The sequence below is a fragment of the Macaca mulatta genome, chromosome 1 (assembly GCF_049350105.2).
Source record: "Macaca mulatta isolate MMU2019108-1 chromosome 1, T2T-MMU8v2.0, whole genome shotgun sequence".
Classification (NCBI taxonomy): Eukaryota; Metazoa; Chordata; class Mammalia; order Primates; family Cercopithecidae; genus Macaca; species Macaca mulatta.
In genome coordinates, this window is record NC_133406.1 from 43399755 (window position 1) to 43425460 (window position 25706).

General features: G+C 36.4%; 1 protein-coding gene across 3 annotated transcripts in view; it reads left to right on the forward strand.

Annotated features, from left to right (window-relative positions):
* HMCN1 (hemicentin 1) overlaps positions 1-25706 on the forward strand; it is a 455102-nt gene that overhangs the window by 221603 nt on the left and 207793 nt on the right. For all 3 annotated transcript variants that reach the window (XM_015121897.3, XM_015121910.3, XM_028851450.2), the window contains 8 exons: positions 3365-3523; positions 11461-11655; positions 14629-14724; positions 15920-16047; positions 18108-18252; positions 21615-21727; positions 23374-23533; positions 24149-24317. In XM_015121897.3, the coding sequence (XP_014977383.3) occupies positions 3365-3523; positions 11461-11655; positions 14629-14724; positions 15920-16047; positions 18108-18252; positions 21615-21727; positions 23374-23533; positions 24149-24317 (1165 nt within the window). The remainder of the gene's footprint in view (positions 1-3364; positions 3524-11460; positions 11656-14628; positions 14725-15919; positions 16048-18107; positions 18253-21614; positions 21728-23373; positions 23534-24148; positions 24318-25706) is intronic.

A 25706-nucleotide genomic window follows, 5' to 3' on the forward strand; every position in this document is an offset into this window, starting at 1 on the left:
ACAATTTATGTATAAACAGAGCAGAGTTAGGAAGACCAAGAACAAATCTAGGGGACAAACTCCTGTGAATGCAAACTGGCCTCAAAATGGAGGGGGTTAGGAGCAGGTGGGCTTTCCAGTCCCATCTCTGCTGAGAACAAGACACCAGGAAGGTTGGGAAAATGCTACCTTATGGAAACCATAGGGGTGAGGAGGAAGAGTTCCTGCCTTCACCATAAGAATCTGTTTTTCCTCATACCTTCCTTGAGGTGATTCTGATTGAATAAAGTATGTGTTTGAAGGAAAAAAATGAACAAACTGTATTCCAGTCAGACCATCAGAGAAAAGGAATTCCATAAGCACAAATGCTCTCTGAAATTTTAGATCTTTTATTTTTAGAAATGAGCAACATAAAGTGGATTCAAAGGAAAATCAAAACAATATTGAAATCTTATAAAAAGAACATGTATGGTAAAATATTAAAGAAATTAGATTTATTCATTTAGATCTGTTGTTCTTAAAATGTGTTTTTGAGACTTCCCACAATTGTTTTAGGGGATTCATGAGATCAAAACTATTTTCATAATAATACTAAGATGTTGCCTTTTTCATTCTTATTGTCTCAAAAGTGAATAATGGAGTTTCTAGAGGCTATATGATATCCAATAGAGTCAGTGGAGAAGCAAATGTGAGCTTCGGCCGTCTTGTATTATGCTACATGAGAGATTATAGAGATTTGCAAAAATGGGAAACACTGCCACTCTTCTCACTAAATTTCTCATGTTTTGAAAATACAATTTTAAAAATATAATCATTATACTAAAATGTCAGGCGTTTATTAAAAATAAGTGAATGCATATTTTTAAATATCTCAGTTTTATTTGTAAAATGATATATATATGTGTGTATATATATAGTATAGATAAATATAATCTACATAAAAATTCACCAGGGTACCCATTAATTTTTAAGAGTACACTTAAGAAGTTTTTAAACAAACGTTTTTGGTAACTACTTACTTATCAATTATTTGAAAGGATCTTATACCAGAGATAATGATCTGTCCTTTAGTCTTTTTTTTTTTTTTTTTTTGAGACTGAGTCTGGCTCTGTCGCCCAGGCTGGAGTGCAGTGGCCGGATCTCAGCTCACTGCAAGCTCCACCTCCCGGGTTTACGCCATTCTCCTGCCTCAGCCTCCCGAGTAGCTGGGACCACAGGCGCCCGCCACTTCGCCCGGCTAGTTTTTTTGTATTTTTTAGTAGAGACGGGGTTTCACCGTGTTAGCCAGGATGGTCTCGATCTCCTGACCTCGTGATCCGCCCGTCTCGGCCTCCCAAAGTGCTGGGATTACAGGCTTGAGCCACCGCGCCCGGCCCCTGTCCTTTAGTCTTTATATCCACAGAAGCCAGGATTGAATTTAAACTACAGCAAAAAGAGAACTCTCCTCAATGGTAATGACTGTTAATCCTAGAATATATTGTCAGTAAAGTTTATATATTTTACTATGTATAAGATTCTTCTGGTCTTACCTAATATTAAAAGTAAATAGGCCGGGCGTGGTGGCTCACGCCTGTAATCCCAGCATTTTGGGAGGCTGACGTGGGCGGATCATGAGGTCAGGAGATCAAGACCATCCTGGCTATCACAGTGAAACCCCGTCTCTGCTAAAAAATGCAAAAAAATTAGCCGGACGTGGTGGCGGGCACCTGTAGTCCCTGTTACTCAGGAGGCTGGGGCAGGAAAATGGCATGAACCCAGGAGGCGGAGCTTGCAGTGAGCTGAGATTGTGCCACTGGACTCCAACCTCGTGGACAGAGTAAGACTCCATCTCAAAAAAAAAAAAAAAAGAAAAAAAAAGTAACTAATCACTATTTTACTTCCATCTGAAAGGTTCTGTATTTATAGCTCCTCAATAATTTGATGAGTAACTTTTCAGTAGAAATCAGGAAAGGAGAATCTATCAAAATGTGATTAAAATAGAAACTTAATTGAACTAATGTTTTCCAGTTTATATTTTGTTTCTTGACTGCTATTCTTTAAACATTTTTATTCTGATAGAAAGCTACTAGAAAAAAAAGGTCTTTATCCTGTTAATGTCCTCTGACACTTACAGAAGATATATAAGGGAAAAGTAAATTTCAAAAATCTGAATGCATTTTAGTCCAAACATTTTAATAGTTGATGAACAGTGGGGTCACATTGCATCCTCCCATGGTGTGAGGAAAGTTTATGTCAACATCATCTGCTTTTATTTATAAAAATTTCTCAGAGGCACATCAACACAGCTTTAGTTACTGCTCTCATTTTCACGTGGTATGTAGTAGCAGCTTAAAAGGATGATTGAGGTTTTAAATATTGGAATGCTGAAAAATACTTTGTTTTAGGCACTGACAGTTGGTTGCTGATGTAATTTTTTTTTTTCAAATTTAGACCTCTCGTGACCTCCTTGCCTTTGAAAATTACATAAATGGAAAGGGAATTGTCCATTTGTTGCCCCGAGTCTGTTGACTATTGCTGTTTGCAGTGTCCTAGAGAATTTTAGTACTAGCTCCTGAGTTGTGTTTGCTTCTTAGAAGCTAAGACAGTTACTTCCATGGTCCTCAGGCCAAGGTCAGATGGCTGGTGTATGACATTTTGGAGAATACCTTTTCAGGCTTGACATCTGGGAATACTATGAAACTCTAAGAACAATGGCTCTCAAAGCTCCTGGAAGTTTTTAAGATCCTGACATGTTTGATGTCACCCTTTACAAAAACAAACAAAAGAGATGTGGACACTGAGCTGGCACTAAACATCCAGTATTATGTACAGTACTATGTATTTTTTTATGATAGTGGTCATCCTGATTAATTCCATTCTTTGGAAAGGAGATGCCCTGGAGGAGGAGGAGGGGGAGCATAAGGAAAAGCCTAACATAAATCATAGCTTTGTTGAGGCATCTTCTGCCTTCAAATAAAAGTCATTCTCGGGAAATTCAAGGCACTGGTCATTAGCTGAAATAAAATTCCTCTGGTCTCTCAAAACATCTACTGAGTAACCAAATGCATCCTGCCACAAAGATGGTAGAAACCTCCTTTCAACCTTCATTTCCGCACTCCCTTCTTACCTAAGCCTTGGTTGTGACTCCCAGGCTTTCCCAGTTCTAGCTTCAAAGAGCTCCTTATTTTTTATTTAGTTGCACATACAGATATAAATAGAAAATATTCATACACAGTTTATTACAGGTCTGGATTTTAGACTGTAGAAAGTGTCTTTGTTGTGCCAAACACTGGTGTTTAAAAACTTTGCAATCAACTTTATTCAGAAGTTTTGAAATTAAACCAATAACTGCATAAACAATTTTAATACTTTAGTATTTAATATTCTCCCCTTTGTTTTGACCTAGGAGATCTTGAGTTGAGGCCCTCAACATTCCTCGTTATTGACCCTCTCTTGGGACTTTTGAAGATTCAAGAAACACAAGATCTGGATGCTGGTGATTATACCTGTGTAGCCATCAATGAGGCTGGAAGAGCAACTGGCAAGATAACTCTGGATGTTGGCTGTAAGCCTCCAGATCTTACAGGCCAATTTGTTTTGAAATTGATCTGTTATTTTTCATGTTTAATAACCTTGAAATGATTTGGTAGAATTATTCATCAGAATGGCAAAATTAGAGGGTGTATTTCAGATTAATATCATAACAGTAGTTGGCATTTACAAGGTGCTTTCTTTCTTTCTTTTTTTTTTTTTTTTTTGATACAGAGTCTCACTCTCACCCAGGCTGGAGTGCAGTGGTGCTATCTCGGCTCACTGTAACCTCTGCACCCCATGTTCAAGCAATTCTCCTGCCTCAGCCTCCTGAGTAGTTGATATTGCAGGCGCCTGCCACCATGCCCAGCTTTTTTTTTTTCTATTTTTAGTAGAGGCAGGGTTTCACCATGTTGGCCAGGCTGGTCTTGAACTCCTGACCTCGTGATCCACCTGCCTCAGCCTCCCAAAGTGCTGAGATTACAAGCGTGAGCCACTGCACCGGGCCACTTTCTATGTACCATTTGCTATGTCAAAAACTTTTATATGGAGAGATCCTAAAATTATCTCCTTTTTATAGATAAGGAAACTGAGGCTTATAAAGGCTAAGCAACTTGATCAGGGTTACAGAGTTAGGGAGGGGCAGAACCTGGATATTTGAACTCAAGTTGCCATTTCCCTACCAAGAGTCATCCATTCTGCCACCAAATTTCTAAGTATCAACATTTGGAGGCCAGCAATTCTACTTTGGCCCTAGACCACAGTTTGAAGATGTTGATGACAGCAAAGGTATCAGATTGTGCTTTTACTTAAAAAAAATCCAATAGTAATTACTCTTCAGTGTATAAAATAAAGTACTACAAAAACATGTCAATCATAAAATGAAGATACAGTGCATGCAAGGCAACCAATATATGGGTTACTCAAGAAGTTTGGTCCTCCCTTCTTTTTTTTTTTTTTTTTTTTTTTTTTTTTTGAGACGGAGTCTTGCTCTGTCGCCCAGGCTGGGGTGCAGTGGCCGGATCTCAGCTCACTGCAAGCTCCACCTCCCGGGTTTACGCCATTCTCCTGCCTCAGCCTCCTGAGTAGCTGGGACTACAGGCGCCCGCCACCTCGCCCGGCTAGTTTTTTGTATTTTTTAGTAGAGATGGGGTTTCACCGTGTTAGCCAGGATGGTCTCGATCTCCTGACCTCGTGATCCGCCCGTCTCGGCCTCCCAAAGTGCTGGGATTACAGGCTTGAGCCACCGCGCCCGGCCGGTCCTCCCTTCTTTTTGTCTACCTAATGTCTCTCTTAAAGAATAAATACCTTCACATTGTGGTCAGATATAACAGAGTTCACTTTGTATGAAATGTAATCTGGCATTTAATTTTTAAGACAATTTAACATTTGTGTCACTTAGAACTTATAAAATACGACATTGCATTCAATTTTCCTATATTTTCACTTGTATATGATGATATTATTCATGCCAGACTGTTTTTGTAAAGCCAAAGTTAGAACTGTAAAGAAAATGCTTTTTGTTTTTCTTAGAATACAGTAACACAAAACATTTTAGTTCTACTGTTTTAAGTCTATCAATGAAAATTATGCCCTGCTAAACTTGATATTTGTTTGGTGTAAGCTAAATTTTTGCTTTCTGGGATCTTTTATGATCCCCTTGCCCCTGAGCTGTCTGGTGAACACTCTGCATTCTTAGTGATTATGCTCTGGGGGAGAATCAACAAAGCTGGAAATGACCACAAAGACCACTATAGAATCTGTCTAGGACACTGTAAGACGTGTTTGAACCATGACTAAACTCTGTGGTTATTAAGAAAAATGCCTTGAAAATAAGATTGGAACCTTTGGGTGGAGGGTAGCTCTGAATCTACTAGCCAGCAGGATGTAAAACACAGTAAAGCTTTTAGAAATATAAGGCCCAAATAAAGAGGGTCACTACATAGAGAATTCTTGTTTACAAGAAATATACTGAGTACAACATTTTAATTCTCAACATTTTCTAGTTCTCCTTCTACCTCCTTCCTGCACAGATATTTTATGTTTATTCAACATTCTGTTAGACTTGTCTAGCTCTAGAAGAAGAAACAGTTTCAGTAATTTTTCCCAGCAAAAAGGTAATTGCACCCTCAGTCCTCTGAAAGTTTGTAGAAATCCTAAGAATCTTTTGCACAGGCTTCTTTGCTTACTTGCTGCCTTCTTGATAATCCCTTTTAGCTTCTGGAATTTCCAGATTCCTTCTTCTGTCCAGTGATACACCATATAAGGGTTCACGCTATCTGTACTGGGGTGACTTGCATTGGATTAGGAAACATCCTAACAAATGTTTCATATTTATACTTTATTTCTTGAACAGAAGTGAATTTTGTTTTATCTTCACTTATACTCGAAATCTTCATTCCCCGTGACCCTTTCTAAAACAATGGCTTTTTCAACTTTTATTCCAGTAATTGTCCTGACAGAACCATCAACATAAGCCAAATTATTTGTTTATTGTAACCTTGACCATTGTTCACAATTGCCAAAAAACTTAGTATTAAAGTCAGTACCATTCATGTTTCTGTTTTGCATTAACTATTACCATATTCGCTGTTAGATCTTTCTCATTGTAGCTCACAATGTTAGGAGTTGCTTCATTTTTGAGGTTTGCTTGTCATCGATGCTACCTTAGCTTCTTACCTACTGCCTGGTCTTCTCATTTGCCTTGTTTTGTGATACCAGTACATATATTCTTTGACCTTCAGCTTGTTTTCTTGAATAACAAAGGTTGAATAGACCTTGTCTGTTCACATCACACTGTGGTTACATATTCTAGCAGATGTAATATGTAAATGCCAAGAACCATGCAAATCACAGTTGTAGTGATAATTACAGTTATCACTATTAGGTTTAAAGGTAAACACACATGAAATCAAAACTTTCCCCAGAACTTATATAGTGGTTAAGTAAGTGGTGGACTCTGACAGAGAATGGGTTTTCTGCCTAACTTTTCTCATCTATAAAATAATGATCTAAGTGGTACCTACCTCATTGGTTGGTTGTAAAGATAAAACGAGATATCATCATAACATACACCTAGCATATCAGCTGCTATTGCTGTTCCCCTAAAGCTGTTTAATGAAACATGTATCATGTAAATGAATATTAACTTCACACCTTAAGTGGCCATTATGATTCTTTGAACCTTGAAAAATCATATGGAAATGCCTATATAACAACAGCTTAGTATTTAAGATTAAGCATTGGGATTTTAATGTGAAAGTCACTGTTTCAGCTTAACTTTTTAAAGAAAGGGCTTGACACAAGTTAAGTATTAAGCTTAGTAGTGCATAAAATTGTTCATTTGAGTTCCAAAACCATTGGGCATAAATTTAAGTAGCTTATGACTTAGGAAGAAAAACATGCTTTTATCCATATCATTTGAACTTTCAGGTTGTTTTTGTGGGCATATTACTTCATATCAACAATACTAGATCAAAAAAATAATGAAAAGGCTATTTAATATGATTTTTGAGTTCTAGCTTCTTGTAGTGAATGCCCTTTTTTCTATTACTTATTATCATGGTTTTAAATTATGGACATTTCAGGTCAACAGGGAAAGTTACCAATGATTTTTATCCTTTGTAAAAAGGGATAGTGAATTGTGAAGTCATTTGGAAGGAAAGAGGACTGGCTACATCAAACAAAAAGTTGGCTTAGCAGTGATTTTATTTGTAGCATTCCATACCACACAGGGTTTGAGTCTTAGACTGTGGTTTCATGCTTTGTGGTTTGGTGGAACCAAAACAATGTGTCCAGTCATTTTAGGAAAGAAAATCTCTGACTAAAATAATGCAAGAGTCACCATATGGAGTACATATATTTAATTGTCCCTAAGGGAACTAGAATAATTTTATGGAATAATTTTTGGAGCAAGATGGTCAATCTGTTTCTGATTTTTGTATTTGCAGAATAATGTGTGTACACAACCATATCTATATGTAAGTTACAGAAAAGTTATACTGTGGCATTAACCCTGTGCAGATCTCAAGATGCTTGCAAACAAATACTTAGGATCTCAGAGGATCAAACATCATCCTAACAGACTCTATGAAGAAGAAGCCAAAATTGAAATTAACCATTGATACATTAAACTAACCACAGAAATTAACCTAGATATATTAAACTGCAGTTGAGAGTAAGTTAACTCTACAATTTTTTTATTTTTTATTTATTTATTTTTTTTTTGAGATGGAGTCTTGCTATGCCACCCAGGCTGGAGTGCAGTGGCCGGATCTCAGCTCACTGCAAGCTCCGCCTCCCGGGTTCACGCCATTCTCCTGCCTCAGCCTCCCGAGTAGCTGGGACTACAGGCGCCCACCACCTCGCCCAGCTAGTTTTTTGTATTTTTTAGTAGAGACGGGGTTTCACTGTATTAGCCAGGATGGTCTTGATCTCCTGACCTCATGATCCGCCCGTCTCGGCCTCCCAAAGTGCTGGGATTACAGGCTTGAGCCACTGCGCCCGGCCTTACAATATTTTTAATGAAAGTTTATATCTGAATGATTATTATATACTAAATGATTAGTAAAGATCATCTCTTTTAACAACATAAGGTAGGAAATGTTATGCCTTTCTTGTTGATAGGGATATTTTAACTGGAGGAGGTAAAATCATTTTCTCAAGCTTAGAGTTGCCATTTGAAGCCACTTAGTGTGCTCTTCACCTCTCTAAGCAAACAGCCTCCTCTGTAGAAGCACCATACATGGTAGTACACTCACTGCTGTTCTCCTTTCCCTTAGTTTCATTAATGTATTTACCATCTACCCACTGTAATTCACTTGGAGTTCATGTTGGCTACATTCAGGAGTAGGAAGTATTTAAAAAGCTGCTTGGCTGTGTTAGGAGTTGCTTCATTTTTGAGGTTTGCTTGCCATTGATGCTGCCTTGGCTGCTTACCTAGTGCCTGGTATTCTCATTTGCGTTGTTTTGTGATACCAGTACATATATTCTTTGACCTTGTGCTTGTTTTGTGCATGATGCTGTTCTCAAAGCTGCTTTTATGACGGATGACTTCTCCGGTCTTAATTGAGTTTTGTTGGTACAGGTTGAGGTTTGCTTACCCTTTTTTATTCCAGTTTGCTCTTGGCTTTCTTAGTTCTGAAAATTGAAATCTGCCATCATTTTCACTGATGCCTGTGTTGTAATGTGTCAGTAAACTGGGTTTTCTTCCAAGTACTTGGTTGATTCCAGGCTTCTGCATATCTTCATGCTGTTCTGGAATTTATTTTCTGTCCATCACTGCATTTACCTGCCCATACTCTGAGCCTAACGTATCTGGAAACTTTTAAACTTAACTTCCATTTTTCAGAACAGCCACCTGCTTTAGAATAAATGACTTCCATTTATCCAGAGAAAAGTAACTAGGTCTTAGACACTTTGTATATTAGTCTGTTCTCACACTGCTATAAAGAAATCCCAAAGACTGGGTAATTTATGAAGAAAAGAGGTTTAATTGGTTCACCGTTCTGCAGGCTCCACAGAAGGCATGGCTAGGGAGGACTCAGGAAACTTAAAATCATGGCAGAAGGCAAAAGGGAAGCAGGCACATCTTACATGGCCAGAGCAGAAGGAATAGAGCAAAGGCGGAGGTGCTACACACTTTTAAATCACCAGATCTCATGAGAATTCACTCACTATCCCGAGAACATCAAGGGGGCAATCTGCCCCCATGATCCAATCACCTCCCACCAGGTCCCTCCTCCAAAATTGGGGATTACAATTCGACATGAGATTTGGGCAGAGACACAGATCCAAACCATATCACTTAGAATAAGCAAGCTATGAGCTATTCTATTAACTATGTTTGAAATATGTTTATTTTGCCTATTATTTTTATAAGTCAAATTCCCATATAGATGGATTAAGAAAAATATAAACACTGATACACCATTTATTTATAAAATCATATTGTTCAATTGTGGTATTTAACCTAATTTAATTTGTTTGGGTTCAATAAATAAATAAGAGGGCTTCTGAAATTGCCATGTGAAAGTTCAATGTACTGGGTCAAGGTTGTTATATACACTTATGCACCAGACACACACACACACAAACACACACTGGGTTATTACTGAAGTGTTGTCATACTGATTCAAAAATTCATTCACAAATATCCAGTGGCCATGAATAACGCACAAAGTACTATGTTAGCTGCTGTAAAAGATAAAAATACGGTTACAAATATAAACTCTCTAGGAAATAAAAAACAAACATAGTATAACAACAGGTTGAATGTGGTGATTGCTATGAGAATGGTAGAGAGTGAGTTCTCTGAAACTTTAGAGAGGGAAGAAATCATGCTCATCTCAACTGGTAAGAGATGGCGTCATAGAGGAGGGGGCCTTTTAAACCAGATTAAAAGATTGCCAATATTTCAACAGCTAGAGATCAATAGCAGACATTACACTTATGGGAGTTGGTAATAACAAGGTACTGATAAGAGAAAGGTCAGTCCTTGTTTGGAGAAGAACAAGGGATGCTGATTGCCCTGGTAGTAACATTTATAAGGGGAAATAATAGGAGATGAGGCTGCAGAGTTGGAGGAGGTTCTTTAACCTATGCTAAAAACCACTAATGCTGCTGAAGAGACAACTGTACATCAAATCCAGAATTCCCATGGGAAGACAAGTGATCTCTGTAAGAATATTTATGAGCCTGCTAACTAGTATGACTATGAGTAGTTGTGAGAAGCCATAGAAAAGGGGAAGTTAATATAATAGCAAAGAATGGTGACTCCAAAGTTGAATTGACTTGGCTTTTAATCCTGCTTCCGTAATTCAACTCCATGTGACACTTAGCAAATTAGCTATCTGTGTTTCAGTTTCTTCATCTATAACATCAGAGTAATAACAATATCTACCCCATAGAGATATTGTGAAGATTAAATGAGATAAATGATGGACAGCACTTAACACAACCTCTGACTCTGTAAGTGATAATTATCACTTCTAACCAAGATTTAACCTTGACTTTATCAAGGAGCCTTCCCTAGGGTACACCTCTTAGAGTCCTGTATGAGCAGGTTTCATCCATTGCCTCCAGAAGTACCCTCTGTAGTTCTCCTTACCTGATGTCTCATCACCCATAAGTTTCCAGGATGTATTGAGAGCCTCATCTATTTGAACTTGCTGACAGTATCCTCCCTAAACAGGATTCCTATGTTTGCCAAGATGTGCCTCTGATGTATTTCTATGTCTTCCTCCCTGATCTCTGTGGTTACCTGAATTATGTGGATATCTGTAGCCTCTTATCTATACTTTTTATAGTTTCTGAATCATTTCTTAATTCTGTCTAAGACATTAAACTCTCCCTATTCTCTTTTTTATCAAATACTACATTCTGTTACTTTAATTTGTATTATTTATTCTCAAATTTAAATTTCTCTAATTCAAAAATGTGAAAGGTATGAGAAGCAAGAATATGATCTTGAACAAGGATATAATTTAGGAGTAAACAGTGTTAGCTTGTTATATAGTGATTATGAAAGAATGAACTCTGGTATAAATTAATTTAAAAATTCAACCAAAGGAGCAAGTTATGGAAAGTGTCAAAAATATCTTATTATAAGGCCCACTTATGTATAAGAGAGTCTTAAAGTTTGAGCAATTTGACAGAAACTAAAATCGAAAACAAATTTTTAGAATGAAACGTTCTCTTTATTTAAGGTAATTATAATTTGAACTCCTACTCTTTTTATCATCTATCACTTTAAGGAAATGGTTGGGCTTCTAAGTGTCTCTCTTCATTTATAAAGCAAAAAAGAAACACTCACTGTTTTTATGTAAGAGAGGAATATCAACGGGGTAAATTTACAATATAATATGAACAATAATTCAAATTAAATCAGTTGACAGTTTAATATTTAAGTTTATGTTTAATATACCTGGATAATATACCAATGACTTTTTTGTTGTTTGTAATATCTTCCAGCACCTCCAGTTTTCATACAAGAACCTGCTGACGTATCTATGGAAATTGGCTCAAATGTGACATTACCTTGTTACGTTCAGGGTTATCCAGAACCAACAATCAAATGGCGAAGATTAGACAACATGCCGATTTTCTCAAGACCTTTTTCAGTTAGTTCCATCAGCCAACTAAGAACAGGAGCTCTCTTTATTTTAAGTAGGTTGAAGGAAATATATTTTGTATGAATATGTACTTTTATATTGTACATTTATGTTTTATACATAGGTATTGCTATTTAAAATAATATATTAATCTTGCCAACACATTTTATGTTCATTGCATTTTACTTTGAAATAGTACTGGCATTTTATATTTGGGAATTATCATAAATGAGTTATATTTTATTCAAATGTATGTCATTAATTTATCGTAAAGGCTCATGAAACAATATGACTTCTTCATCCCTTACCATTTCTTATTGCAAATAGAGTCACCTGAGCCTCTACATAGATAAGTGGTCACATTACCTTGATTCTTGAAACAATTGTTGTATAGAAAGGTAAAATATTACTATTAGTTTACTTATTTTGTCCAACAGTACATAACAACATAGGGATGCGTTGGAAACTCCTTTATTAAAAGCTGTATCTGCCTGAAGCAAAAGATCCCTGCCACCCCCACAAAAGCCAAATACTTTCTCATCTAAATATTTTATAAGCTATTCAGTATTCAGATATTTGGAAGCACCTTCTATTTTTTCAAATAATGCTAAGAATAATTGCATGGTGTTACCAGAGGAGGAAAAGCATTTAGATAATGAATTGCATTTTTAAAAATAATGGGATGTTTGGGGTATTTTATAGAAAGCTTTCAATCAGTTACTGCTAAGTTAATTATTTTGTTTTTATATTTTGGGTGGGCACATGTTCTCATTCTGTTGCCCAGGCTGGAGTGCGGTGGCATGAACTTGGCTCACTGCAAACTCCACCTCGCAGGTTCAAGCAGTTCTCCTTCTTCAGCCTCCCGAGTAACTGGGATTACAGGTGTGAACCACCACACCCAGCTAATTTTTGTATTTTTGGTAGAGATGGGTTTTACCATGTTGGCCAGGGTGGTCTCGAACTCTTGACTTCAAATGATCCACCCACCTCGTCTTCCCAAAGTACTGGGATTACAGTTGTGAACCACCATGCCTGGCCCAAGTTTATTAACAGTATTAAATGTACATTGGCCACTTAAACTTCTAGATATCAATTACATTGTCTACTAACAAGTGCTTCAGTGTTCAGCTCTGTGGTGAACTCTATGGTGGACAGAGTCAGATATAGAGTCCCTCACCCAGGTAGTTTGCAGTCTGTTCTCTGAGTGGATGCCCATAAAAGGAGCTACTGGGAAACACACATCAGATTGGGTCAGATTGTGCATGACTTGAATGTCCAGGTGAAAAAAATGGATTTGATGAGCTAGAAGTTAGAGAGCCCCATTTCAAGTTTGATAGGCAGGAAAAGGTACATGAAAGTACTGTTTCAGAACAACACTGCTACAAGGTAGGAAGAGAGATGAGAGAAAGGGAACATTGAAAAGCTCAAAGAGTGATGATGAGAAACATCATCAGTGATGATGATAAAAAGTGAGACCTGAAAACAAATTAATTAAAGGAGATGAAAGGAAAGGAAGAATAAAAGAGCTCAATATCTTGAGCAACAGTTGCCTAATTGTCAAAATTAATTTGTCTGAAAGGAAATTAGTGATTAGAAACTTGGTTCTCATGGTATGTTGTTTTTCTGCACAAATTAGCCCAAGAATTCGGAATACAAAAAATATCCTGGGTAGAACTAATGTATGATTTATTAATCGGGTGGTTTGCTGAATTTTTATTTCCAAATGAGTGTCTGCTATTTAGAGTGGATGCTGACTTAGTTTACCAGATGCAGTTCTACAATTAGATGCATATGGTTAGCAGAGGAGTGGAATCTTTGTCATGGTTCTTTATCTGAGATAATATGGAACTATTCATACTGGAAAGCTGTACTTCTCTCTGTTCAAATCTTATCAATAGATTAAACTGCTTATTTTGGGTCATATATTTACAAGGTTACACTCATTCCCCTATTTAAAATTCTCTCCTTCCTTCCTGATTGCTCACAAGACAAAGCCATGCTCTTGAGAAGGTACCAGCCCACCTCTTCAACTTCAGTCTCCTGACTATCCCCACACAGCCTATAGCTCAGTAGTCCCCATCCTCATGGCTCCAATACCCTCTTTAATTACAAATATTTTGTAATATCATTTTATTATCTGGAAAAATTTTATATATTTGATCTAACTACATAAAAAATTATGTTAATATCTAACACATACAAATGAAAAATGAGGGAAAGTAATTTATATTAAAATAATGTATATTTCATTATGTAAATACTCTGGCATTGTCTACACAATATGAAGATACATTTATGTGACATCATTATGAATTCAATAGCTCAAATGCAGGCTCACGCAGGAGTATAGGATTGATGACTCAAAAACTCCAAGCTGGTGAAGTGATTTTCTAAGATGATGTGCAGTTATTATTAAAGTTCTGCCTTCTGTGCATACAGAATTAGATTGTAGACTCATGTAGTTACAAACAAAGTTATGAAATACACACAGTTCAGTTGGAGCTTCAAAATCGTGCTGGACTTGGGAAAATTGTTTCTTTGCGAATCTGCCCCATGTATCGTCTCTCTAGTTTTTACCCACTGAATGCCAGCAGACTTCTCCAGTCATTGCATCAACTAAAAAATCTCCCCTGCAAGCTTCTAACAGGGTGGTGGTGCAGAGTTCATTGATGGTGCAGCTTTCCATTCTTTGTACGGGCCATGATTTTTCTAGTCATGCTCTTGCTTTTGTAATCTATTAGATTTGGACTGCCCTTCCTCTATTCTACTCACTCAGATATTACCTCAATGTGAATCCTTCTCCAATCGCCTTCATGCAGTCACTTCTGTCTCTGTTTCCAGAACTCACTGTCTGAAACTCTTTGTTAGTACTTATTTCACTGTGGTGTGACTGATGGTTTCTGTGTATGTCCCCTCCTCTACCAGAAGGCAGTGCACACTTTCCATCCACAGATCTCAGCACTGTTTCTGGCACGTAGTTAATGCTCCATAGATGGTATTGGATGAGTAAATGAGTTCTTCCTTTTAGACTTATGGGCAAGCGATAAAGGAACCTATATTTGTGAAGCTGAAAACCAGTTTGGGAAGATCCAGTCAGAGACAACAATAACAGTGACCGGACTTGGTAAGAACAATTGAATGTCTACATACCACGGTCTTCAAAATCATCAGACTTCTTTTACTATGTCATCTCTTGCCTGTGCCACTTAAAAAAAAAGGATAAATAACTAATTACTAGACCAACCTTCCCTTCCCTACCACATTTCATATTTCTTAGAATGTTAGTCCTGGAAATAACCTTAGAGATTATCTGCTCCAAAATGAAGGGCAATATAAATAAATTGTTTTAAATCTAAATATGAATACACACATGCACACGCACACACACACACACACACACACACACATATTAGAGTCGTAGTCTTTTCTGATTCCCTTTTTACATTTGTTATTTTAGTCAACATGGAATTATTTTTGTGTATGATAGGTAAAAGTATAATATCATTTATTTCCAAGTAGTAAGACATTTGACGCAATATGCATTATTGAATATTATCTTCCCACTGACTAAAATACCCATTTGATCACATAGTAAGTTTATGTCCCCATGTCTAGTCCTCAGAATTCTATTTCTGAAATAGTACTACATTGCTTAAATTATTATAGCATTTAATGTGTTTTTATATCTGTCAGTACACGTTTCTCATTAATAACCTTTTACACAGTTTTTAAAATATGTCTTCATTTGTCTATGTATAAATTTTCCAAGTAAAATCTCTTAGGGATTTTACTTTATGTTAAATTTATTCATTAATTCTTAGAGAAGGGCTTATTTACAATACTCCTTTACCATTCCATCTAAGAGAGTCAACCTCGTATTATTTGCTTGAGCTATTACAATAGCATCCTTATTGATCCCATTTCTTCTAGTGTACTTAGTTTTCAGATTAATATTTCCCCCAGAAATGATCCTGATGATTCCACTTTTCCATTTATAAACGTTTTCAGTTACTCTCCATTTGTCTACTGAATATATTGCAAATATCTTGGCTTGACATTTCAGGCCTTCCATGTCATAAGCATTCCTTTTTACCTTCTTTACTTCTACACTAATGTATTACCTATCCTTTTGCATTCCCCCTACTTAGAAGGAGACTTTAATTTTTACTTTCAAAATCATACCCATTTTCATGTAAATATTTTGTTTCTGAAAACTCAAATTTTTATAGCATAACTCATAGTCTTTGGGGCCTGTAAAGTGGTTTACCTTTCTTTTGGGTGAAATAGAGTTGAAAGTGCCTGTACTGTCTCTAATTTAGTTGCTCCACTTATTGGAATCAGCCCTTCAGTGGCCAATGTTATTGAAGGACAGCAGCTTACTTTGCCCTGTACTCTGTTAGCTGGAAATCCCATTCCAGAACGTCGGTGGATTAAGAATTCAGCTATGGTAAGAACATTTTAAATGCATGCATTCAATTCCTAATTTTCTTTTCTTTTTTTTCCCCCCCTTTGAGATGGAGTTTTGTTCTGTCGCCTAGGCTGGAGTGCAGTAGTGGGATCTAGGCTCACTGCAACCTCTGCCTCACAGGTTCAAGGGATTCTCATGCCTCAGCCCCCAGAGTAGCAGGATTACAGGTGCCTACCACCATGGCCAGCTAATTTTTGTATTTTTTAGCAGAGATGGGGTTTCACCACGTTGGCCAGGCTGGTCTCAAACTCCTGACTTCAAGTGATCCATCCACCTTGGCCTCTCAAACTGCTGGGATTACAGGTGTGAATCACCACACCTGGCCCACATTCCTAATTTTCTTGAGTAACAAGTAATGTATTCCAGTCACCAAAATATCAATTTAATAAATATACAAAAATATGTTTTTATAAGTATACCAAAGCTTTTCTTTATTATTAACATTTTTGTTATTCATATTATTTTGACATTAATGAAATGGAGAAATAGTGTAATTTTCATAATTTTATATTAAATTCAGTGTCACTAGTGAACTTTTTTCAGAATATAGAAGAACTGAAGCAAATATTGTTATTTTCATAGCACTTAAATATTTTTGTGCTCTTCTTTTTAGTACATTATTAAACGTTAATATTCCCATAAAATTCTTCCATTTTGTATATCAGTCTTTATTATTATTAGCTTTAAACATATCTTTCATTATGAACTATATAAAAATGTAGATATATATTGTCATTGTTTTTCAGTGTAAATTTTTTTATGAAAGGATGTGAAAAATGTTTACAGTTCTATGAAATTTTTTCTGTAAATAAGCTATCTATGGAAATAAATTTTCTTCTGGTTCAGAGCATTTTTCTTTCCATTTTCCAGAATATTGGGACTCACTCTCTTGCAGTACTCATTAGAAGTGAATATGCTGAACCCAGGAGGTAGAGGTTGCAGTGAGCCGAGATCGCGCCACTGCCCTCCAGCCTGGGTGAGAGAGCAAGACTCCGTCTCAAAAAATAAAATGAATTGACTCCATCTAAGAAGATGTAAAATTTCATATTTGCATAAAAACCTGAGAAAAAATAGCAAACCTCACTTAAAACAAATGCCCTTGTAGAATGATAGTATTTGAGCACACAAGTATCTTCACACAAGTATTGTTCAAGAAATAAGAAATAACAATTAAGAGAGACTGTAATTAGAGTCTCAAGAAATATACAAGAAGTATATTTTTGTATATTTACTTCTTACTCAAGAAAATTAGGAATGTGGGCCAGGTGTGGTGATTCACACCTGTAATCCCAGCAGTTTGAGAGGCCAAGGTGGATGGATCACTTGAGGTCAGGAGTTTGAGACCAGCCTGGCCAACATGGTGAAACCCCATCATGTGTGCTCAAATACTATCATTCTACAAGGGCATTTATTTTTAAGCAAGGTTTGCTAATTTTTTCTCAGGTTTTTATGCAAATAAAAAGCAGTGTAGGTGGATGATACAGATTTACAGGCGATCATTCTTAACTGAAAATATTACCAGACTTCCCTGACACAATTCATATATCACATATTGTCCACTAATATTTGTATCTGTTACCTAACAAGGGCGGATGTTGAGATTAAGTCCTTCTCCCTTGGTGTAAATAAGGGCCTATGTGCCAAAATAAAAATATCAAATGGCTTGCTAGTGGTAATAAGACCTTCTTGGAAAAGAACAAGTTAAGCCAAAAGTAAAAATTATAGTGAAATTTGGATTTTGATTGATGACAAAATTTACAGGAACATTAAGCAAGTCATATCTGTATCTTTCTTTTTTTAGTTTGTGCTTAACTCTCTGATAAATATTAATAGGTATAATATTTGGAGGTATATCAGGATTAAATTATACAGTCACACTCTTGGTAACATTTATGCTCATCATTTTTCACTTAAGGATATTAAAATATTTTGTGTATAGACTTTTAGTAACCCGATTAAAAAAAAAAAAGATTCTTTTTGACTCTCACAACTCCTTTCTTTTTAAATAAAAATTTCCTTTTTTTTTTTTTTCCTTTAAGTTGCTCCAAAATCCTTACATCACTGTGCGCAGTGATGGGAGCCTCCATATTGAAAGAGTTCAGCTTCAGGATGGTGGTGAATATACTTGTGTGGCCAGTAACGTTGCTGGGACAAATAACAAAACTACCTCTGTGGTTGTGCATGGTAAGAGACACACCCAATGTTATTGTTTTCAAACTGTGTACAAAGTAGTTGTTCCTATATTTTAATCAAATAACTCTGTTCCTCTAATTACAGTCTCTCTTAATTGTTATTTCTTATTTCTTGAACAATATCTACATTGTTAATGTTGTTTCCAGATTTCCCTTTTTTATGTACACAAAAAGACATTCTTGGGAGTCACCAGCTGAGTCTGGCCAAGGGCTTTTGTAAGTGGTTTCTTAATTGTTAAAAGTGACCTCGGCTCTCAAAGAATTATGTTTAAAAATACATTTTAATTTCAGACAAGCTGAACTCATTATACCCTCCAGATTGCCTTTTTTTTTTTTGGATTGTGCAACAAGCATATCCTTACTAATGACCCCTTTGTGTTTGAGCTAGAAATGACCTAAGCTTTTCTAAAGGTCACCTCATGTGCTCCAATCTTCTTGCATGTTAAATAACTTAAAGGTCACAAATAAGAAAATCCAGAAACAATCTTTTTCCATTCGTGACTAACAGTAACCAGCTTTTTACATCTCAGTAATTGACAGCTTCATAGTTTAAGAAATTGTCATAACTTTTTTGTATACTTGCTTTAAAGACTGCAACACTACTTTTTAAAAAAAAAAAACAAAATCAAAAACAAAAAAACCATTGCATTAAAAATAGCTTCGTGTACAGAGCTGAATATCTGAGGGAAGAAAGTAGCACAAAATACTTATTTTTAGTAGTTGATTTATTCTTTATTTAGAGTGTGAATTGGAGAGTCCAGTAGTTTTCCAATTCTGTTTGGTCTGTTGACAATATCACTGAATGCAGACTATTTTCTTCTATTTTGCCTGCTTCTCTTAAACAGCCTCTTCCACCTTTCTCAGTTTTACATTAAGTATCCACCAACATCACCATAGATATTCTTGAAGAAATATTATTTTGAAGAAATACTAAAGCAACACTAAATTAGTTATAACCTAGAGGACTAAATGCATACTGACAGATTGGATATGGTTGTGTAACTATTTTTCAAGAAGACCAGACCATAGATTTCCTGAACAGTGCTTATAGACTGGTTTGAGAATCTAGTGTAGAAATGCCCTCATGTTCTCCCTATCTGGCTTCTAGTGACTGCCTAGAATATTGTGTTGAATAGGATTCTGAGGCTGAATTTCACTTGAAAAAATGACAGAATTAATTTTGATGTCTTTCTTGTCAGAGGGGCGAGGATACCGACAAACCAATGATATGGTATATTGTGATACAAGCAGTTTTAATATTAAAAATTAAGAGATCATTTCACAGCATTCATTGGTCCATTTTAGTCCAAAATGAGTAACTAATTTAGTCAATAGAGTTAAAAAATTAGTGCAGCCATTTGCCATTAACTAAATCTAGCAGCCATTTAGCAGATGGATGTGATGCAGCCTAGCAGCTCTCTATACCTCTGTATTTATGTTAATTAGCAGGACCGTTCCTTCATCATTCTGTGTCTCCATTTTTAAGAATACTCATTAAAGGCTGTCAATCCAGTTCTTAAAATAATGAATGAATACAAGTATAAATGTAAATTAAAATGACAAAACAGTTTAATTGTCATATTGGTTTATATAGATTGACAATCTGAAAAGAAACTTCTCTTCCACACCCAAATGTCAACAGATTTCAAAACTGTTGCCTAAATTTGCCACTTTTCTTTATTGCTGTCAAACTCAATATGTTTGTATCAAAATGGCTTATTCCATGTTGCCACAAATTGACAGCATAGTTGAAAGATGAATATCCCATGATTAGTCTGAAAACTAAATTTCTTGCTTTAGAGAGTAGCCTGGCATTGTTGTTTAGGGCTGGGGATTTGCTGCCAATTCTTTAAGAAGAAATTATCTAAAGAGTAAACCCAGCCATAGGAAAATATGAGTATGTAGCATATCTAATCTAAGCCCCCCAAGGAATGTTTTTGCACTGAGTTTTCTGGTGTCTCTAGTTCTAAAAAACTTCTCCAGAGTAGTTATGATAATCCTTGAAAAATCTGATTTTAAGGAAGAGAAATGATGAGTGATTGAGCTCCTGGGAGCAGTTCCAGTCTCATCTTTCCAGAGGATGGAAAGGAAATGCATGTTATAGATTGGGCTTTTATTGTCTTCTTCTCACTATGTTAGGAACTTTCATATATGCAAGCTTCTTTAATCAAAATCACCATTTTAAGAACATTGAGTATTGATAATTTCTGTTTGTGAGAGTTGGTTCTGATTATGATTTACACAGAATGGAGGGCACTTTTCTTTTCCTTTTGCTTCTACTCATGTTAATTCTTCAGTTGCTTTCTAAAGTCAAAGATACGTTATTCTCCTTACTGAAAAATATCGAGTTAGAGTCCTTTTAGTCTTTTAAACATAAAATACTTGACTGGGCATGGTGGCTTATGCCTGTAATCCCAGCACTTTTGGAGGCCATGGCAGGAGGATCATGTGAGCCCAGGAGTTCAAGACCAGCCTGGGTAACACAGCAAGACCCCGTCTTAAAAAAATACATACATACATACATACATACAATAAAAAATATACTCTTTTTTTTTTTTTTTTTTTTTTTTTTTTTTTTTTTTTGAGACGGAGTCTCGCTGTGTCTCCCAGGCTGGAGTGCAGTGGCGTGATCTCGGCTCACTGCAAGCTCCGCCTCCTGGGTTCACGCCATTCTCCCGCCTCAGCCTCCCAAGTAGCTGAGACTACAGGCGCCCGCCACCACGCCCGGCTAGTTTTTTGTATTTTTAGTAGAGACGGGGTTTCACCATGTTAGCCAGGATAGTCTCGATCTCCTGACCTCGTGATCCACCCGCCTCGGCCTATAGTTTTACCATTGAATTCTTCTTAACAAAACAAATCTTTTTATCTAGGTTAAATGTAGTAGCTCACTAAGTGATTCCTGAGTATAGATAGATATTTAATAAGCAGTAGCTAAAGAGCCCATTTCTCTGAATGTACGCTTATGTCAGCTTATTGCAGCTTAATGAATAAAGGACAGTGATTGGAGATTCACATTAAATGTGTAGCTCTTAGAGTGCAATTCCATCTTGGGTTTCCAGCAAAACAAAATGAATTTTCTTCAGTCCTCTCTTATTTTTGTCAGGAAAGTCAGCTTATTAGACATCACTTACTACTTGATTTTAAGTTTTTATTTCATTTTTCAGATCATAACTACTTTATTGTCTTTGTTTAGCACACTCCTTTACAGAGATTATCCTACATTTTTATCATAAAATGTTAAATAATTGCTCATTTTTACAAACATTAATGTTATATTGAAAATGTTCAACTTTAAATAATGATGTTAAATGGAAAAACAGGTGCTCAGATTCCAAATCCTACTTACCTTTTCAGTTCTGCCAACCATTCAGCATGGGCAGCAGATACTCAGTACAATTGAAGGCATTCCAGTAACTTTACCATGCAAAGCAAGTGGAATTCCAAAACCGTCTGTCATCTGGTCCAAGGTAAATAATACATCTAGTCATATTTCCTGAAGAGCAGAGTGTGAAGTTTACCTGCAGGTTATCCCAGGTCTTGAGCAGGAGGCTGGGGGAGTGAGGCATGGAAAGAAGATAAGTTAATAAAGGGTTTCCTCTGTGGCTGTACAGACATGCTGGGAACTCTCCAAGAAACCGTATAGATGCACCTCAGAAGGCTCTCTTGGATGGACAGGAAGTGGAGCATTTATATATGACATATTCCCTCCATTCCCCAGTGAAGCTTACACTGCTGCACTTCCTGGCTGTGGCCTTCTGGGGCTTTGGATAAAGCCCTGGTCCAAAAAAAAAAGAAACAAACAAAAGAAAAAACATAAGTGCAAGAAGGATGACCCTGGTGGATCATGTGGAGCTGTCCACTAGAGCTGCGCTGAAATTAAGAGGGAAGAGGGCTTAGGGATGTGGCATGGGATAAAAAGGATCTGCTATAAGATGTAAAGTGCTTAGAAATGTTCCGGGCACACAGTCTGTGCTATAGACATGTTCACTGTAATGTTTCTAATACCATTCAAGTCTCAAGTAGGTGATTTCACTAGAGACCTTTTAAGGTTCCTTCTAAATGATATGACTGCATGGATTTTCTTATTTATAAAGTTCTATGGTGTAGTCACCATTTCTATGGGTGACTAAAAATTGTAAGACACGTACACAAACTAATTTATTCCCCTCTATATCCCTGTTATGTTGTTCAGCTTTTACTTGTATTCTTGCAGTGAAGAAAAACCCATTTCCTGAAGAAGTCCTTTCATCCTTGAACAGCCACAAAGATGGCACATTTTCTGTAAATGTATTTGAATCCAGCAAATATAAAGTAATGACATGCTAATGAAGTATGGCATTTGTATAATTAGCACTACTAGTGTTTTGCCATACCATCTAGTTTTATCTATCTAACAATCTCTGAAATATGGAGAAGTTGGTGTTGACATTTGTAAATAAATTAAAAGGTTAACTTTTTTTTTTTTATTCTGGACAGAAAAGTCACAGCGGTAAAGCTAATCCCTGAACTGCACAGTAGCCAGCACTGAGTAGAAGTTTAATGCATTTTAAGGAAGATGCAAAAGTGAAATATTTCCATGTTGACCTCTGTGCTGTGGTCAAGCACAGAGGTTAAGAACGTGGTCTCTAGAGCCTGGCTGCTGGGTTTCAACCCCAGCTCTACCACTGAGGGGCTTTGTGATCTTGGGCAAATTCCTTTACTCCCCTCTCCCATGCTTTGATACTCGAAACTGTAAAATGAGTGTTGTGGTAGTTGCTATTCATAAGACTGTTGTGAGTGTTAAAATGGTTAATTCAGGTAAAGTGCTCAAAACAGAGCCTGGCATAGCATAAGCATTCACTGTTCCATCCTTACCATTACTGTTATTCTCTGCCTTCTTAAGTAGCTCTGGAATGAAGATGACATGATTTGATATGGAGAAATACCACTTTTAGTACTTTTATTTGTCTAATGTTTCTTATAAATAACTTTTTTCAAGTTAGCATTTTAAAATTTACTCTATTCCCCCGTTGGAGATGTTTTTTTCTCTCTATTCCTCTTCTAGACATTGTCACTCTTTTATGATCTTAAAAAAAAAAAAAAAAAACCCTTTGCTTTTTGCTGTGTTTTGCAGAAAGGAGAGCTGATTTCAACCAGCAGTGCTAAATTTTCAGCAGGGGCTGATGGCAGTCTGTATGTGGTGTCACCTGGGGGAGAGGAAAGTGGCGAGTATGTCTGCACCGCCACCAACGCAGCCGGCTATGCCAAAAGGAAAGTGCAACTGACAGTCTATGGTGAGAGCTGGTGGAGGAATGGTTTTTATTGACATTGTCTATCTGTGCCAAAACTCACAGTTCTTTCCCCAGTACTGTTACCAGATGCATGTACCCCTAAAGTGAATTGCTCCCCCAAGTTGATATATTTGTTTACAGAAATGCATTTTTTACTGCCAACCAAAATCACTTCTACTTAGACTCTGATTTTAAGGAATGCAATTGTATAGTCTTTCGGAAAATTTTTATGGTATTTTCCCAAGAAGTATGCTTATTGCACCCAACCCTCTTCAGTAACACCAGTTAGTTAACACTCCTAGCAAAGCCAAACCTCAGCTATGTCTTGGGTAGGAGTCTGCCTTGAGGGTTTACTTTTACAGATGGTAGACTCTGAGAGGGCATTGAAGCCGATCTCTTCATTGTGTTCTGAAAGGAATTACTGACTAGAGAAATTTTTTCATCATTTTTCTTTTAGTTCTCACAATAAATGTATTAATGGAAAGTTTTAGCTTATGTCCTGAACAGCATCTTTTTATAAATTACTTAAGAACATTAGTAGTCCACATTTTAATGTAAATTAAACTGTGCTTTGTTTTCAATATACTATTTCCCTTCCAAAACATGTGTTTATTTTAGTAAGGCCCAGAGTGTTTGGAGATCAACGAGGACTGTCCCAGGATAAGCCTGTTGAGATCTCCGTCCTTGCAGGGGAAGAGGTAACACTTCCATGTGAAGTGAAGAGCTTACCTCCACCCATAATTACTTGGGCCAAAGAAACCCAGCTCATCTCACCGTTCTCTCCAAGGTAGGAGATCTGGGATGAATTGCAACACATGAAAACATAATCAACCTCTTGGGACAGATGGCCATGCCTATTCAGGTTATCAAACGTCTCAAAAAATCACTTTTAAAATTGAGATAATGCACATGTACATCTGAGTCTACAAGAAGTATTTATAACATCTGAATCATGCTTCTGACATCTTTAATGTCAGAAATGCTAACATTCAGCTTTGCCATAATTTTCCCCTGGTGCATTTTATAAGGTAGTTATTAAAATGGAGCAGAATTGTACAAGATTCCTGTTAGCCCAATGTGTAAGCACACATAGAATTCCATTAATCCCATAAGAGCAATAAAATACAATAGGCACACTCTAATGTCTAGGATTTGGCTTTCATTGGATGATTTTGTAAGTCTTCTTGCTTAAATCCTTATACAAATATGAGCACATTGAGACAATGTACTGTATTTGATAGGCTAAGTGACGTAACAAGAAGAATACTGGAGCTTTGAAAGCACAACCTTCGTTGCCAACCAGCTATGAGTTTATATTTATCTCTTCCACTTAAAGTTTGCCTGAAACCTTTGAAAATTTTTAAGGGGTCTCTCTGAACCTCATATTTCCTATTTATAAAATGGGGATGATACTTATCTGAGAGGATTATGTAAGATAATGTACATTTCACATTCATTGTCTCTAGTTCTTGGTTACTATTTTAACCCAACATCAAGGCAAAAGTTACTGGTGAAATAAGAATTAGTCACTAGACTATAATTAACTTTCTATTAGAATCATTGATATATAATTATGAAGACATAAATTCATGCTAGTGTCATTTCCCTACTGCCAGTGAAGGAAAACAATTAAGAAGGACTTTATATAATTTTACTATTTGTTTGAAAAAATTTTCTTTGAATGTTTTTGAGTAAAAAATTATAGTAATACAGATCAGAAAGTTTTATTGTTCCCTTCCACAGTCGCAATTTCTTCTCCCTCTTCCCAGGGGCAAACACTGCCACAAACTTGGTAGGCATTCTACACATACATCCTTAAACAATGTAGATTACTGTTTTCTGTGTTTTCCATTTTGTTTTGTGTGTCTGTTTTCAATTTGCTATTGTAAAAAATAGTATATTATTATTTTATTAGTTGCTTTATTAAGTTAACATTTGTCTACTATTATACATAGGGATTCCATTTATTCATTTTAACTCCTACATGCATATTCTACATTTTATTTTTTCATTCCTTTATTTATGGACATTCTAGTTTGTTTATTCTTTCTATTTTTTTTGTTTGTTTTTAAAACAAGGCTTTTCAGTGAATAGCTTTGTATATTTCTCTTTGTATACTTATGCATGACTTTCTTTAGGACCTACATACAGAGCTACAATTCCTGATCAAAGCAAA